The sequence below is a fragment of the Bubalus bubalis genome, chromosome 2 (assembly GCF_019923935.1).
Source record: "Bubalus bubalis isolate 160015118507 breed Murrah chromosome 2, NDDB_SH_1, whole genome shotgun sequence".
In the NCBI taxonomy this organism is placed as follows: Eukaryota; Metazoa; Chordata; class Mammalia; order Artiodactyla; family Bovidae; genus Bubalus; species Bubalus bubalis.
This window is the reverse complement of record NC_059158.1, coordinates 1,547,698-1,559,702: the sequence shown is the minus strand read 5'-3', so window position 1 is coordinate 1,559,702 and position 12,005 is coordinate 1,547,698. Positions and strand designations below refer to the sequence as shown.

The following is a 12,005-nucleotide window of genomic DNA, read 5'->3' as shown; positions in this document are numbered from 1 at the left end:
AACCAACCAACTCTGGAACTGAAGATTAACTGTACTTCAATCAATCACGATGATGCTTCAAAATCCTTCAAAATTTTTAAAGTTGATTTTCACAGATACACAGATTTCTGAACTCTGTTACCTAGGGTCATTTTTCTTCCCGTGTTTACCCATCAGAATGTAACACTGACAGATGTTGAAACCTTGGATTCCAGGTGGAAAACAGGCAAGAATTGAAGAGTACTTTGAAATAGTTTTATTGGCTCATAAGACCTTTGCATATAAAAAAAATACCCAAAACACTATGCAGTATTAAACCACAATTACATTTTTTTTAACCAATTGAAACTACCCAGAATAAACATTTTTTAAAGGAAAAGAAACCTACAGAACTAAATTGTGAAATGACATTATGACTTAAATACTATGACAAAATAGATACCTCCTGATAACGTGAATCCATTGCACGAAGCTGCCAGAACGTTTCATGAGCATAACGTCGCACAGGGTGCAAACGAACACAACGTCACGTCACACACGTAGCTGCAGTAGCTGTGCCCCGCCTCAGAACGCTCCGTCTCTGGCACAGAAGGCGGGCCCGGGACGGCCTGCGCCAGGCCCCCGGCCCGGTCGGCCGCCTGCGTCAGCACCGCCGCTGCTTGAAGAAGTCCACGCCCCGCAGCTCCTGCGGCAGGTAGTCCTGCTCCACCGGCTCGCTGCAGGCGGGGTTGTACTTGTAGCCCTGGCCGTAGCCCAGGTCCTTCATCAGCCTGGTGGGCGCGTTGCGCAGGTGCAGGGGCACAGGGGGCAGCGGCCCCTGGTGGCCCCGCAGGCAGGCCTTGACGTTGTTGTAGGCACTGTACACCTCGACGGACTTGGGGGCTCGTGCCAGGTAGACGACGCACTGGGCCAGGAGCACCTGCGCGGGGTGGGGGCGTCGCCCCGGGTTAACTCTGGGAGCCCCCCGCTGCGCTGACATTCCCACGGGGCCCACGGTCTGGACAAACCACGACAGGGAGAAGGCGCCCCTCCCCGAGACAAGGCTAAACCAGACCGGTGGTTTTCTTTTAAAACTGAAAGGACTTTTTATCACATGAAATTCTTCTCAAAACCCCACCATGTAAAGCTAAGCAGGAGCTGCTCTGTCTGTGGGTGAACTTGCAGAGACATCCTGTTCAGCTCTTCTGAGGCTCCTGCCCCCAGGAAACCCTGAGCACCTCTGAGGAGCCCACATGAGACCCTGCCGACACCGAGGTCCCTCCCTCACAGCGTCTAAGCTTCCAGATGGGGGTCGGAGAGCCAGGCGGCCTCCTCCGTGGTCCAGGCCCAGGGAGGCACCACCCAAGGTGACGGCATAGGGCAGGGGCCTTACCTCGCACTCGGGCATTCCTATGAAGTGACAGCCTTGGTAGGTGGCGACGGCTTGTGTCAACGCAGACGGGTCGGCCAGGCCTGCCACACATACGAACAGGGGCGAGTTAAGCCCCAGTGCACACCCCCGTGCTGACCCATGACCGCCTGCAGACCCTAACCGAGGAATCACTCGGCAAAAGCCGATCTTAGCTGACTCCAGAGGTGTGCACGGAGTGGTTACCATGCAGAACTGTTGTTTCCTTGGAGATAAAAGCTCTACATCCAGTAGGAAAAACAGGAGACCACGTACAACACCCGTAAAGAGCGGAGGCCATGAAGACAAGTCACCGGATGGACATGCTGAAAGCAGAGCACTTCCTGACACCAAAGAAAGCTAAGGCTCTGAGATCTCCTTTAAACGGGGCCTGGAGCCCTCCCTTTCTATTAACATCTCGGGAGCTCTCTGATGAAAAGCAGAACACCTGACTTCAAAGCAAAATTAAAACGCTGCTTTTATTTCAACACAGGCACCTCGGAGAGATTGTGGGCTTGGTTCTGGACTGCTGCAATACCACGAAAACCGCGATAAAGCGAAAACCCGACAAAGTGAAAACCGCGACAAAGTGAAAACCCGACAAAGCAGGCTGCACGAATTTCCTGGTTCCCCAGCGTGTACAGAGCTTATGTTAACAGGACACTGTCGTGCCTAAAACACTTCACTGCTCAACATGCTAACCATCCCCCGAGCCTTGAGGGGGTCAATCTTTTTGTAGTAGTGACGTCAAAGAGGACTTGTCACAGACCTCCAAAACAAAAAGAACAGAGATGCAAGTGTGAACGCCTCAAGAATCACCCAAGTGCGACACGGGCACACCACGTGGCAACTGCTGCGGACAGGCCCGTGACACGGGGTCCCACGGACCCCACGGCGACAGAGGCACGAGCTGCGAAGGCGGCCCACGCGGGCAGAGCACGCAGCCCGCACCCCCGTGGCGTCACTACCGAAGGACGCGGGGACCCGTGACTGTGGGAGCCAGACGCCCAGAAACAGAGGACGGACTCCACCGAGTCCCCGCCCCGCCCCGCCCACTCCCGGAGCCCCGCCCCGACACTCCCGGGGCTCCGCCCCTCCCCTCCCCAGGCCCCGCCCAGGCCCCCGCCCGGCGCCCGTCACTCACCCACGTCCTCGCTGGCGAACCTCACGAGCCGCCGGGCCACGTACAACGGGTCCTCGCCGCCCTCCAGCATGCGACCCAGCCAGTAGAGCGCGGCGCTGGAGTCGGAGCCCCGCATGGACTTGTGCAGCGCCGAGATGCAGTTGTAGTGCTCCTCCCCTGCACGCAGAACCCCACTCAGCCCTGCGCCTGCCGCGCTGCAGGCCTCTCCCCAGCTGACCTCAGGGAAGCCCGAGCCAGCGAGGGACCCAGGAGGGCCTGAGCTCGGTGAGCTCCGACACCTCCCTCACCCGGCCCCGCGGAGGGGCTCGTGCCGCCGCCGTGGGACGCGGGGCCGGGGAGGCAGTGCTGAGCCCCGCCCGCTGCAAAGGGCCTCGGTCTCACGCTTCACCGGGTCCACGATGAAGGCAGCACGCTGGAGACCCCACTTCCTTCTAAAGGGGTGGAAATCCGACTCCAGCACGACGGCCCAGAATCACACACACCCTCGTCTACACGGGACTCTCTTCACCGCCCACGTCCTTTGTAAAGACACACAGAGCGCTGCGCTTATGATGTCGACTATTCCAGCTCAGAGATTTAACAGGAGCTGGTGTCAGGTTTGGTATCTGTAAATATGGTTTTATGAAAACAGATAAACGCACATGGCAAAATTCATTTAAAAAAAGAACAGCACAGAATAAAAGCACCAATTTCTACGTAAACTTAATTTTTAATTGTGCCTTTAAGAATTCAAGTGCAAGTCGCTCAGTCATGTCCAACTCTCTGAGACCCCTTGGACTATACAGTCCATGGGATTCTCCAGGCCAGAATACTGGAGTGCGTCGTCTTTCCCTTCTCCAGGGGATCTTCCCAAACCAGGGATCGAAGCCAGGTCTCCCCTGTTGCCAGCGGATTCTTTAACCAGCTGAGCCACAAGGGAATTAAGGATTTTAACTCTCATTAAAGAACTCCAACTGAACCAAGCTACTTAAACTAAACACACACCTGAGTTCCCACGATTCCACACCAGCTGTCAGCCCCCTGGTCAGGAGGCAGAGCTGTGCCGGGAGGCACCAGGCGGGGCTGCCTGGGGGCCCGGGTGCTCACTCACCTGCCCGGTCATACAGGAGGTGTGAGCGCTGCAGGCCCTCCTTCACGTCGCTCTCTGTGACCAGCACGCGGCTCGGGGGGTAGCTCTGCCCGCCCTTCTTCCCAAAGGTCTTCCGGGCGCTCAGCCGGGCCAGCACCGCCAGCTGCAGCCCGTTCAGCCCGGCCCGTGCGTCCCCGTCGCTCAGGTGGGCCAGCGTGTCCACAGCCTTGTCCTCGATGAGCACTGAGGGCCTGCAACACCAGCGCGTGTCACACTCTGGACACCCCCTCCTGCAGCACACTGTGCCTCTTATCCCCACAAGGCCACTCCCAAGCTGTCCGGGACCCCAAGCCCTGGTGTTGGGGCGGGCCTGTGCTGTTAGCGGCCAGAGACAGCGTGGCTGAGCAGAGCCTCGCTCTTGAGTCCTGAGCTTATTTCACCTGATGTTTGGTCCTTTTCCATCTGACATTCGGTCCTTTGCATCTCCAGGTTCCACATGCACGATTTCAACCAGCCTCAGACGTAAAGTATTAGAGGGAAAAATTCCAGATAGTTCTAGAAAGCACAGCTTGAGTCTGCTGCACATTGACAACCAAGTACAAAGCATTCAGAGCCTATTTGCAACAACCTGCTGCTGCTGCTGCTAAGTCACTTCAGTCGTGTCTGACTCTGTGCGACCCCATAGACGGCAACCCACCAGGCTCTGCCATCCCTGGGATTCTCCAGGCAAGAATACTGGAGTGGGCTGCCATTTCCTTCTCCAATGCATGAAAGTGAAAAGTGAAAGTGAAGTCGCTCAGTTGTGCCTGACTCTTAGCGACACCATGGACTGCAGCCTACCAGGCGCCTCCATCTATGGGATTTTCCAGGCAAGAGTACTGGAGTGGGGTGCCAGTGCCTTCTGGGTTGCAACAACCTACACATGGTTTATTTACATCCTGTTAAGTGTGATGAGCCGCCTAGAAACAATGTTGCATATATGAAAGGATGTGCTCTGGTCCTAGGCAAACATGAGGCTGTCACAGAAAGGGCCTGCGCATCCTCCAGTCTCGTGTTCTGGTGTCCACGGGGGTGGGGGGCTCTGGATCCAATGCCTTGCAGATCCTGAGGGACAACTCTATAAGCGCATCTTCATTTTTGTCCCCAGTCCCTCTGGGCACAGCAGCACCCAGGAGCTGGGCACTGGGCTCTGGTCTGGGGCACGCTGCCACAGGGGTACTGACCACGCGTGGACCTTCGTAAAGAAGGTCTAACTGTGACTCCGAGTCTAATTGAGCAACTTTTCCTATTCTGTCTGGTTAGACAAGGTGTCCTACACTTTTAGCTATGTAGAGAGATCTTATTCTTTCTGGCTAGCTGCATACGTACAAAGTAAAATATAACTGTTCTAAGTCACAGCTCAGCCGTGTCCCTGCCAACCTGCAGCTGGAAATGTCACAGCAATTAATAAATCAACGCGGACCATCTGAAGCAGCTACCTGGAGAACAACCCCGAAGGCCCCACTGGGCTGGGCAGGAGTGCTCAGAGGGCGCCCCGCCTCCCTGGGGGGACAGCGTCGAGGACCCCAGGCTGCACTTGCCCCTGAAGGCCCACCTCTGGCGTCTCCCAGATGCCATGTCTCTGAAGAGACTCCTCTTCAGAGCCTCCCAGCTGCCTCTCTGCCCCCAGGAGTCAGCTCACAACGGACGGCTCTCCCATCAGCCCGGCCTCCCCCCCGACCAGGCACTCACAATACACACCGAGACCACAGCGCTGGCTCCTTGTAGAGCGGACAGCCACTTCCAAAGCGGATTCTCGACGATCTGGAGAAACACTAGACCCACGAAAGACAACCCACACTGGGGGGCCAGCAGCAGAGGAGGTGCGGTGGCTCAGGGGAGCCGCGGGAAGAGCACACCTGTGCGTGTCTGTGTGTGTGTGTGTATGCTTGTGTGTGTGTGCGCGTGTATAAGCATGTATGTGTCTGTGTAAGTGTGTCTCTATGTGGGTATATAAGTGTGTATATGTATGTGTGTATAAGTACATGCTTCTGTGCGTGTATATGTGTGTATAAGTACGTGTGTCTCTGGGTATGTGTGTGTGATATATGTATATGCATGTCTGAATAAGTGTGTATGTGTGTTTAAGTGTGTGTCTGTGTGTATATGTGTGTATAAGTACGTGTGTCTCTGGGTATGTGTGTGTGATATATGTATATGCATGTCTGAATAAGTGTGTATATGTGTGTTTAAGTGTGTGTCTGTGTGTATATGTGTGTATAAGTGTGCATGTATACGCGTATATGTGTCTGTGTGATGTGTGTAACTGTGTCTGCACAAGTGTGTATATGTGTGTCTGTCTGTGTGTGTGGGGCAGGCAGACCCACACGGCCTCGACACCTGGCCCCAGAACTAGAACGCGACGGCCTTTCTCCTCAGAGCCGCAGGCAGCAGAGCGCCCGCAGGACCACGAGCCAGGGCAGCGCAGGGCTGGAGGCCCGAGCCAGTGCCGCAGGGCCGCCCTTCGGAGGCGACTGGCCGCAGCACGGGGGTCCCGAACCCAAGGGCCTGGTGGACAACAGGCCCCACTTGTGCACACCAAGTGGGCCGACTTCAGCTTCCCCGCAGCCTCAGGATGGAACGTGTATTTTTAACAACTGAGACAGATGGGAAGTACCAAAGAAAACACCACCACAAATCCTTATCTGCAGCACCCAGAGAGGACAGCAGCTGCCAGGGCGCTTGCTGAGCCCCCTCTGCGAGCCGCCCACCCACTAACCTCTCACCTCACTGAGCTGGGGGCGGGCCTGGGGGCAGGCAGAACCTCCGGAACGCCCTGAACCTATCTAACCTGTGACCATCCAGTCAAGCTTTGAAAACAAAACTGGGTCATATCATACAGAGTCTGCAACCTTCATAATAAAACGCTATTTTGAAAAGCAAGCCAGGTACTCAGAACTCTCAGTATTATCCTTTTACCAAACAGGCGTCATGGAAACTGCCAACACCAAAGGGGTGGGTCACCGCTGCTGTGCCGCCATCGGGCCAGCGCCCAGGGGCACAGACTGCCCTCGTGTGTGACTGCACCGCGCACACCCAGGGCAGGAAGTGGGCAGAGGACAGGCACACAGGCGGTCTCAGAGCCCATCCTCACGGACAGGCGGTGAGCGGGCCTCGTTCGTTATGAAAAAGGCCAATGAGCAGGCTGCGAGAAAGCCTTTAGAGACGGAGAGTTTTCCACAGTTGGAAAATGCAATCCTCCCCTGAGTGTTTGAGGTCTGCTCTGCTCCACTGTCATCCCTTCCATCAGGTCTGGAGTCATGGGCACTGGGGTGAGTCCACCTGGTCTCCCACGGCTCCTCATCCCCTCTTTCACACGAGCCACATTCCAGGATCGCCCATGTCCAGACTTCAGTCTTTCTAAACACAGGTGTTGCAGTAATAAAAGGCTGCTCGGGACAGTCACAAGGCAAGTCTCTGGATGGGAACTGAAGAACAATGCTGCAGAGGTTCCAGCCGTGAGCCAGTTCCCCACGAGCCAGTTCCTTGCAACCCTGCTGACACCACGCGGGTCCTCAAGAGGAGTAAATACGCTGAAACCACTCGAGACCTCAGGGGAGGGTGAGGAGGGGTGCTCAGGCCCAGAACAGACAGGGAGGTGTTCAGGGACCTCAGCAACCAGCACCCGGAGAAGAGTGTGCCCTGAGTCAGGAGACAGCGACGTGCTTTCACGACTGAAGCTTCAAGGATCAATGCCCTCGGGCCCCTCTCGGCTCCTCAGTCCCGGCGTGGGTGGCTTTCCCACCCCAGCTCGACCCTCAAGCCATGCAACCTGGCCCAAGCAGGTCCCTGTCCATGTCCAGGCTTTCCTGCACCCCAGGTAATTCCTCCCACATCGGGGACAGGAGCAAATGGCAGAGGCGGCAGAGGCATGCTTCTAACCCAAATAAGGGAAGATCCCTGCCCCATGTAAGGCAATCGATGGCCCACGATTCACACACCTCTCACGATACAGAGACATCACCCGGAGCAAACGGATGGCCTTTAAGGCATCATTTTCAGTTACAGTTTCTTTCCTTTTGTGGAATTGAGTCTGACTTCCAGAGTGCACAACCATCACCCTAAAAACACCTGAAAAAGTTTACGGTAACTTTTACACTAATTCTTACTCAATGTTTTACAGAAAGAAAAAAAAAACTGCAGGAAAAAGAAAACTAGAATCGGAGTATAAACTTCAAAAGATTCATGACGTAAGTTTCTCCTATGAAGAAAATAATCAAAAAGCCTCTCCAGGTTTTCCGAGCCTTGATAAAAAGGTATGCCAGGAAAAGCCCGGAATCTGTCAGCACCAAGGCAAACACCAAGAACTAAAGCCAGGGGCCAGGCGGTCAGTCAGAGCCGGAGGAGCCTTGGGGGCGCCCAGGACAGGTGGTCTCTCCATCTGCAGAGACAGGGCAGCCCCTCTGCAGCCCAGCATCACACACGCCCGTCCATCCTGGAAGGACACCCTGCTCATCTGGCCCTCCAGCCCAGCCAGGGGCTCCCCCCGGAGCCAGAGCTGCTTACTCGGAGCTGCTGTTGCCGCCGTGGCTCAGAGGGTCGGCAGGGCGGCTGGAGTCCAGCACCTGGATCCCCAGGGAGTTGACGGCCCGCATTAGGATGGTCACCACGGCCTCCACGGGGAGCTTCTCCAGCACGATGACTCGGCAGCGGCTCAGCAGAGCAGCATTGACCTGGAAGGAGGGGTTCTCCGTGGTCGCCCCGATCAGGGTGATGGTCCCACACTCCACGTGAGGAAGGAACGTGTCCTGATCAGGAAGGAAAACAGAAGACGCTGACCTGCAGGATCAGCCTGCAGGATCCAGGATGAGCCGGCTGTTCCTTCTTTTCCTAATCCTGAGTTCAGGATCCAATCAGCAACTTAAGCTGTCCACTGAGTCCTGATGTTTCAATTACAAATGCCTGAAAATTGGAAACCTGACCCAAAGTGGTTTTTCTCATATCAACAGCCCCGGGATACACCTACAATTTCATTTATCAGACAGAAGCAGCATTTTCTGGGTGCAAAAAAAATGCTAAGAAAAAGTGAGGATAACAGGCATGAAGGAGAAGGGCGAAGGGCCTGGGCTCCTGGAGAATTAGTCACCCCCACCCTGAATCCTTGTGCAGTGAACGCACGGGCTTCATATTCAAGTCCACATTCACAAGGACCAGAAGGGAGAGCACGTACCTGCTGAGACTTATTGAACCGATGAATCTCATCAATGAAAAGGATGGTTTTCCTCTTGAAAAACCTCTTCTCGTTCTGAGCTTGTTTGATGACGTCCCGCACGTCGGTTGTCTTGGCGCTGGTTGCCGACAACGTCACGAACCTGATGCTGTGCTTCTTGCTGTTGTTGGCTATGATGTGGGCCAGCGTGGTCTGCGAGAGAGGGCGGGAACTGAGATGGAGGGATGGGCACCAGCATGCCTACCAGCAGCCTGGACACTGCGGCGCCCGGCAGGAGAGCCGGCTGAAACAGCGCGGTGCGTGTTTACACACTAAAGACAATGCCACACATAAAGCAGGCAAAGCAGCTGAAAGCTCAGCTAATCCTGACCTCCTCTCCTTCATGTCTAACTCCGCTGATGCCTTCCGGGGGACACTAAGATCTGCGAAATCTCTGGAAAGAGCTGCTGAATGGACGCAGCTGAGCCTGGTGGCAGGTGTGACCTCGCCCAGCCAAGAGAGCAGCAACACCGACCGGCGAGGCGCAGACCCCCGGGCCAGGGGGACCACAGCCCGAAGCTCGCAGGCAGCGCAGAAGAGAACCAGCACTTGAACTGGGGGATCAACGGTGACCCTAAACCACTTGTGACCGTCTGCTGTGGACGGAGTAAAGCAGCAGCAACACCTCCGTCAGCGCTTCCTGGGAAGCAAAGAAATCCAAGGAAAAGTGCTGCTCGGCACCTGGCGCTTATACACATGCACATGCTCTCATTAAGTTTATTATTACCGTCCGCATCGCAGTGCGGCAGTAAGGATGGGGGTGAAGAGGGGCAAATGTGCTCCGGAATGAGTGGCAAGGGGGCATTTCATTTTCTGAAGGTCACACGGCCCCATCAGACACTGCGGCTGCTCCTCCGCAAGTCCCAGCACAGAGGCCACACCTGTCTGGCTTGGGATGGGTCACCCACCTCCGCACTGACCAGCTCAGCCCACTGCCTTTCTGGCCGCGCGTCCTCAGTGTGTCCTGCTCACCGCCCCAGGGGTGTTCTTCTTGTTCTCTGCCTCTTCTACCTCTTCCATCTGATTAACGGTTCTGACCATCTTAAGCAAAGAGTTCTCGGAAATCAGTAAAGATGCTACTGCATAGCACCGAGCTATGTGGGTTAAATTTGACCAAAGGAAAGCACAAGACACATAAACAGAGGATGAAGCTAGAAAGAAAAACCAAAGAAAACACCATCAAGGCGTCTGAATCTCACAGCTCTGAGCTCCTCTGCACCTAATCCTGGGTTTTGCTTTCCACTCTGTGGTGCTTTCTTCCTCTTCCAGCAGATAAAATATATGTATTTAAGCACCGCTTGGCTCTCTTTCAGTCTTAACACCTGCCTCCTTAAGGCTCCTTCAGACTCCTGCTCAAGTGTTCTTCCAATGCTCTGTTCTCTAGATTGCAGTATCCTAAGTGCCCACCTTTGGGCTTGTGCTAATTTCCAAGAAAGCACTGGACACCAAGACGCACCCAGTTTCTTCTCTAAAGGGCAAGGCATCATAAGAATTTATGGAAAACAGTGGATGAAAGCGACTTGAAAAGGGAAGGAGTTCTCAGGTCAGCCCTGTTAAGTACAGTTTCAAGGTTTGATAAAGAACTGTCTGCAAGAACAAAGCCAATGAACAAGAAACCCGATAGCTAAACAGAAGAAAGCACAACAGAAATTTGAAATTATTTGCATTTTTTTCCCCCAAAACTGAATGGACACACTCCTGAATGGGAAACTGCTCCAGGCCACCTGTCCTTTCCCAGAGAATCAGGCTACTAACAGCCAGCGGGTGAGGGCGGGGCGGGACGCCTCGGGGCCCTGATCGGGGCCCCCATATCCCCCCGCAGAGGGCCGGGACGGCGCGCTGACCTTGCCGCAGCCCGGTGGCCCCCACAGGATGAGCGAGGGCACCTCGCTGGCCTCGAGCAGCGAGCGCAGCAGCGTCTCGGGCCCCACGGCGCGGCCCTGTCCCACGAAGTCCTGCAGCGCGTCGGGGCGCATGGTGTCGGCCAGCGGCTTCCCCTCCAGCAGCTGCCGCACCTCCTCGGCCGCCGGCGCGCGCGGGCGGCCCCCGGGGGCCCCGAATGCGGCGGCGCCCGCGTCCGCGTCCCAGCGGCCCGCGTCGTCCTCGCCGTCCGCGTCGCCCGCCGCCTCCTCCTCCTCCGGTGCCTCGGCCTCGCCCCAGCTCCGCGGGGACGCGCCGCCCGCCGCCGCCGCCGCCGCCGGCCGCGGCCCCGCGCCCTTGCCGCCCGGGCTGCCGGGCCGCGCGCCCGGGAAGTCGGGCAGCAGGCGCGCGCCGCTGGGCGTGGGCGGCGCGTCGTCGCTCTCGCGGTCCTCGCTCTCGCCGCCGTCGTCCGGCTCCTCCGCCTCGCCCTCGCTGCTCTCGGCCGCCGTCGGCGTGGCCGGCTGCTTGAGCGCCGAGCTCTCGGACGGCCGGCGCCGCTTGGCGCGGGGCTGCGCCGGCTCCGCCAGGCCCGCCGGGTGCAGCAGCAGGCAGCGGTCCAGGTGCGCGTTGATGTGCGCGGCGGGCATGGCCTGCTGGCACACGGGGCACTGCACCCGGTGCAGCTGCGCCAGCAGCGGGTCGTCCTCCGGCCCGCTCACCTCCATGGCGGCCGCCGCGCTAGGCCCCGCGCCGCGCGCCCCCGGCTCCGGGAGGCGGCAGGACGCGCGCGGCCCGGCGCAGAGCGCCGCTCAGGCCTCACGTCCGGGCCGCCCGCGTCGACCCGCCCTCTGCCCGCCGCCCCGCCGCCTCGCGCGGCGCGCCGGGAAGCGGAGTCCGCGGTAGCCAGCCCGGCCGCCGCCGGCGCCGGCTCGCACGGCCCGACGGGAAATGTAGTCCGCGACCGTTCGGCGGGCTGAGGAGCGCTCCTTTCCGGCCGGCGCGGGCAACGGCTCGCACGGCCTGCCGGGAAACGTAGTCCGCGGCCGCTCGGCGGGTTGCGGCGCGTCGCTTTCCGGTCGGCGCCGCGGGAGGCCGGCAGGTTGCACATGCGCACCCACCCGCGGGCGGGACGCCGGAGCCTTGGGACGCGCGCCGCGGCTGCGCAAGGGGTGTGGCTTTGGGCGCGTTGGGGGGCGGGGCGGGGGCGGAGGGCGGAGTCAGGGGGCGGGGAAGTGCGGGTAACGGTGGACGCGGGCGGGACGCTGGGCAGGGACTGTCCCAGGGAGTCCGAAGGGCCACCCACAGCGGCGGCCGGAGA

General features: G+C 57.8%; 1 protein-coding gene across 1 annotated transcript; it reads right to left on the bottom strand.

Moving 5' to 3' along the window:
* Positions 1-220: 220 nt before the first annotated feature.
* On the bottom strand, positions 221-11,533 carry WRNIP1 (WRN helicase interacting protein 1). The gene is made up of 7 exons (XM_025264789.3): positions 10,672-11,533; positions 8,789-8,980; positions 8,125-8,366; positions 3,601-3,830; positions 2,511-2,666; positions 1,352-1,431; positions 221-898 (listed from the first exon to the last, which is right to left on the bottom strand). The coding sequence occupies exons 1-7, from the start codon at positions 11,410-11,412 to the stop codon at positions 623-625; spliced, it is 1,917 nt and encodes a 638-aa protein (XP_025120574.2). The 5' UTR covers positions 11,413-11,533; the 3' UTR covers positions 221-622.
* Between the last annotated feature and the right edge of the window lie 472 nt (positions 11,534-12,005).

Excerpts from the sequence above, each read along its gene's own strand:
- WRNIP1 (XM_025264789.3), bottom strand. The coding sequence starts at position 11,412 with ATGGAGGTGAGCGGGCCGGAGGACGACCCGCTGCTGGCGCAGCTGCAC. Across the intron at positions 8,981-10,671 it reads GGCCACCGGGCTGCGGCAAG|ACCACGCTGGCCCACATCAT; the intron begins GTCAGCGCGCCG and ends CCTCTCTCGCAG. Across the intron at positions 8,367-8,788 it reads GGTTCAATAAGTCTCAGCAG|GACACGTTCCTTCCTCACGT; the intron begins GTACGTGCTCTC and ends CTTCCTGATCAG.